The 4756-nt window shown below is 46.7% G+C and overlaps 1 protein-coding gene across 2 annotated transcripts; it reads right to left on the bottom strand.

Moving 5' to 3' along the window:
• Positions 1-1747: 1747 nt before the first annotated feature.
• LOC136506042 (protein LAX PANICLE 2-like) lies at positions 1748-3371 on the bottom strand. Of its 2 annotated transcripts, none has more exons than XM_066501171.1 (3): positions 2621-3371; positions 2482-2532; positions 1748-2161 (listed from the first exon to the last, which is right to left on the bottom strand). In XM_066501171.1, the coding sequence occupies exons 1-3, from the start codon at positions 3244-3246 to the stop codon at positions 2008-2010; spliced, it is 831 nt and encodes a 276-aa protein (XP_066357268.1). In that variant the 5' UTR covers positions 3247-3371; the 3' UTR covers positions 1748-2007. The 2 variants fall into 2 exon arrangements, with proteins under 2 accessions (XP_066357268.1, XP_066357269.1); XM_066501172.1 differs by having other exon boundaries at positions 1748-2158.
• Between the last annotated feature and the right edge of the window lie 1385 nt (positions 3372-4756).

Genomic DNA, 4756 nt, shown 5'->3' with positions numbered 1-4756 from the left:
TTATAATTCATTTTAAATTTTTTTGAGGAGTCAAAACATCTCAAGTTTGATCAAAATTATAGTTCCTAGCTCCTGTCCGAGCCTCTGCATTTCTACCGCATAATCTAAAACAGACAAATTATGTGTACCTAATTTAGTTACTAGCTCATTCAATGGGGAGTAATAAGATACCAGAGGTGTGCTAAGTGCAGGTTGCTGGGGCAACGGCCTTTTCTGAAAATGGAAGATAGCTACTGTTTGTATCTATTTGCTTGCAGGTAGCTAGCAGCATGGCAGCCGGTCCACAACCACAGAGCCTGGTTGCAGCAATGGATCCAGAGACCATTATGATGACAACATGCATCTTCCTCTCCCACACAGGGACTGTATATGTATATATGCTTATATGGAGAGAGAGAGAGAGAGAGAGAGAGAGAGAGAGTCTGCTTGTTGTGCTTCCTGCGGCAGGCATTCCACGACAAATAAAAGCACTACACATTGTGGTGCACATAGGATGGTGCATGACTTTCACTGGATTAGGTGAGATATGGCCCCCTTTTTTCTCTTTAGGGGGCAGTAATATCTTCAAGTAAACTCAACACCACTCTCACACTTCTTCAAGTACTAATTTCCTTCAAGGACAGGGTTTCTTGGGCCCTTCCGTTTCAGGTAAAAGTTGGGAGCAAACTAGTCAAGCTTCCCATCATGCATGGACAATGCATATATATGATGGTAGTGGTATGCATGCATGCATGTCCAAAGATCTCCAGGGGGAGGAGAGAGAGAGAAATTAAACCAAAACCTTAATTAATTAGGCGCAGCCACAAAAGCATGCAGCATTATAAGCTTAGTTAGATGAGATAGCGACAGAGAAAATAGAGCCCTTAATTGCCATGGGGTCCGGGCCGGAAGGGCGCCCGGCCTCCTCTCCCTCCCCCCCTGATGTAACAGGTGAGACGCACACCCCTCACCTACACCATTTGTCACAGCAACAACAAAGACCTATGAGATGGGAACCTCTCGACATCTAAACTACTGTCCGTAGCTCTAAAGCTCCTTTCACCTACCAATATTTGGCGCTGCAGGTAAAGGCACTCACTCACTCACTTACACACTAATGACATACACACCACCTCTCTCTCTCTCTCTCTCTCTCTCTCTCTCTCTCTCTCTCTCTCTCTACTCTACCATGGAGAAGAGAGAAAGAGAGAGGCTGCTAATAGATGGCAGAAGAAGGGTTAGATCCATTCAGATGCATATATGCTGCCTGCCAATGCCAATGGGCAGGTGACTCGTAGTAATAAGTTCTTGCTCCCGGCCGGCCCTTGCTTTGCTTGTGGCCTTCCAACCTGTCACTTCATCGATCTTCCTCCAAACTTGTTCTGTAGTGCTTTTCTAACGAAGAATTGAGGCACTTTACTTCATACTATATTTAGTGGCAAAAAATGTGGTTATTTCTTTGTGGAGGTAATTTCTTTATTGTTAACAATGAAGTCTTTTTTTCTTTAAGAAGTTTCTTCCTAACAACACTCACTGACAAGCTCGATCACCCCACAGTACTCTTTCGCGTGCAGTGGTCCGGCCTGATGATGTCTTGGGATTTAGCAAGGAACAGCTTATAGGTGGCGTAACACGTTTTCATATATGTTTAGATATTGGTGGCCTGATGATGTTTTTTTTTCTATATTCCTAACGCATTTTTTTAAGGTCAACACCGGAGGAGCTGAGGCTCCACTTGAATACATTTACCACAGATTCCTAATGCATTTTCATCCTATGTTTAGATATTGATTCCGTAACAGCTTATCGGTTGAAATTTATTTAGATTTCTCATATTAATCCCACAAATTGATCCAAGTTTTCTCGCACTGAGGTGAGCTCAATTAAAAACAAACCTAGAACTTAAGTCATGTAGTAGCTAGTAAATAAAGGTTATATTGTTTAAAACACAAGCAAGAGTTCCACCCATTGCACAAAAACAAAAACTCATGAAGAAGGGGAAAATTTAAAAATATGCATATATGGTAATCAAGAAGGGGAAAATTTAAAAAATATGGCGATCCAAAAAAAGGCATCATGGGGAGGGAGGCGACATGCATGCCATACCTGTGAATCGTCGTCAAGGCCCAGCTTGTTAACAAGGTACCTCATCACTACTCTAACTGTCATCCTCCCGTCTCTGCTGCCCATCAACAACAACACCCACACACAAACACCCCGCAGAGCAGGTCAATGTGGCATGATCAAACAGCACGGATGCATGGTAGATTAATCAAAGGAACAATAATCAAAACCTAATAATTAACTAACACAAGGGAATTAAGCAAAGTCAATTTGTTGTTGATTATATCAGGAATTAATGAACACAGAGAGGGAAAGAGAGACATCAGGGAGAGAGATAGAGAGAGGCAGGGAGAGAGATCCAATAAGGCATCATGGTGGTGCAGTGCAGACTACAGAGAGATATAATGCATATGGAGGGTCGAGAATCGAGATACAAACCTAACCCTCAAGTAGCTCCTGGGGATCTGCGGCAATGGCGGGTCCCTCCTCCTGCATGGGATGAACGGCAACGGCATGAGCTAACCACCCACATTGCCCGGAAAAGTCGCCTGGCGGGATGCGGACATGTCCTACTCACTGATTCTGGGCCGCCCGGAGCAAGAACCACGTGCCGGCGTCGTGGGCGGGGGGTGGCGGCGCCGCCGCCACCACTGTCCCCACCGGCGCTGCCGAGGACGAGGACGAAGGCCCTGGTTGTAGAGAGAGCTGCAGCTGCGGGAGCAGGGGCAGGGCCGAGGCCGGCTGTACGGACGTCGAGGGGCCTGCTGCGTCGTCATCGGGCCTATGCCGTTTCCGGTGCGGGCCGGGCGACGGCGGTGGCGACGCTGAAGATGGGCCGATCCCGAGCTGAAGCCAGGAGGAGCCGGCGTCGCTGCCGCTGCTGCTGCTGCTGCTGGCGGCTGCCGCTTCCTGGACGTCGCGCGGCGGCTGTGGCTGCGGCGCGGGCTGGTGCACTACTATCTCTGGCTGCTCGGGCTGCTGCTGCTGCTGCTGCTGCGGTGGCGAGGAGGTGTCCTTGCTCTGCCGGTGCGGGTGGGAGGGGTCCTGTGCCATGGGCCTCAGGACGACGCTGCGGCGGCGGCAAGGAGACGGCGTCGTCGGCGGCAGGTGATGATGTTGTTGGCTGTGGCTTCTGCTGATGAGGCGAACGCTGACGGCGGCCGGCCCATGGGCGTGGCGGTGCGGCCGGAGTAACGTCACCATCCTCTCATGCCTCCTCCTCTCTGGTGGCGTTGCGCCGCGCCGCGGCCGACACCATAGAGAGCAAGAGGAGGAGGAGGAAGAGACGACGAAGGTGCAGCAAGAGGAAGAGAAAATGTTCAAAGGGGCAAGGTGCCTTTGATAAAAGCAAGGTTAGACAAGCACGGCCAATATAATGTATTGTATGGTACATACACGCTACATACATTACACTGCACTTCTTCTCCCTCTGCTGGCCTCTACAAGTACTATACTATACTACTCTTGCATTGAGCTGAGCTGCGTGCTGGATCCAGTAGTAGAGAGAAGGTAAGCTGTCATGGGCGTCACGCACAGTGCCTAACTTTGATGTTTGTTGTGGGCCGATGGACGGGTGGATGCACTACGAGACATGCCATTTTTTTTCTCTCTCTCTCTACGTGTGTGTGTGCGCAAAAGGGCATATATGCTTGCTGAGGTCATCACATGCCATGCACTAGCGCGTGTGTGACGTTGACTAGTTTACGGTTAGCTGAGCTAGCTTAGGGACTGTTTAGATTCCAAAAAATTTTACGCAGTACCCGTCACATCGAATCTTGCGGCATATGCATGGAGTACTAAATGTAGACGAAAAAAACTAATTGCACAGTTGGGTGAGAAATCGCGAGACAAAACTTTTAAACCTAATTAGTCTATAATTAGACACTAATTGTCAAATACAAATGAAAGTACTACAGTAGCCAAAATCCAAAATTTTTTGGATTAAACGGGGCCTTAGTTTGCGCATGTTGTACGTACTGCTTGTGTGTGTCACTAACTACTGCTTAACCTTTCCAATCCTTGCAGGTGCGTTTGTTCTCTTGTGGTTATTTTTATTATATGGATGGATGGATGGTACAAACGAGCTGTAACTAGGGATGATGATGATGGAGCTAAACAGGGATGAAGCCACAAAAAATTTTAGAAAAGGCTGAATAAAAAAATAGAGGCTTTTTTATCTTCTCATAACCTTAGCTTCTTCTACTTAATACATATATGTATAAAATTTTAAAAAAAACTTAGAAAAACTCTACGTGCCTAGGATCGATAGGGGGGCTAGAGCCCCCAACCCCACCGCTGACTGCGTCGCTGGAGCTGAGCTGATGAGGTACTACCACAAGAGAAGCTAGCAGGTAGCCACCGCGCGGCTCTCCACATGCAAATTGAAGCCAATATATGTAATTCACTTATTAAAATCATGTGTTATTATATATTGAGCACGCACGCTGGCTAATACAATCTCCAACAACCACGACTCAAAATATAAGACCTATTCATTCTTTGGTAGCGCTACAGACAAATGGTTCAATATCTATTTTTGGTCTTCTTCAATAATAAGACCCAAAAGATAACCCTTTCTACAAATGGGTCTCTAGGAGATATGATATTCAGATTTTGATTATGTCTCTCTTGACACCTAAAATGAGCCTTCCATATAGTTACTTAGTTGAAGACTATAAATATTGTGTTAGAGACCTATTTTAGATTTGGGTTC

The sequence above is a fragment of the Miscanthus floridulus genome, chromosome 14 (assembly GCF_019320115.1).
Source record: "Miscanthus floridulus cultivar M001 chromosome 14, ASM1932011v1, whole genome shotgun sequence".
NCBI classification, from domain to species: Eukaryota; Viridiplantae; Streptophyta; class Magnoliopsida; order Poales; family Poaceae; genus Miscanthus; species Miscanthus floridulus.
Note: the sequence above shows the minus strand (reverse complement) of the source record. Positions and strands in the feature narration are given on the sequence as shown.

What these genes read in the sequence shown, in the direction of transcription:
- LOC136506042 (XM_066501171.1), bottom strand. Translation starts at nt 3,246, where the DNA reads ATGGTGACGTTACTCCGGCCGCACCGCCACGCCCATGGGCCGGCCGCC. An exon ending in CTCCGGGCGGCCCAGAATCA is followed by an intron (nt 2,533 to 2,620) that starts GTGAGTAGGACA and finishes CATCCCATGCAG; the next exon opens with GAGGAGGGACCCGCCATTGC. An exon ending in AGGAGCTACTTGAGGGTTAG is followed by an intron (nt 2,162 to 2,481) that starts GTTTGTATCTCG and finishes GTTGATGGGCAG; the next exon opens with CAGAGACGGGAGGATGACAG.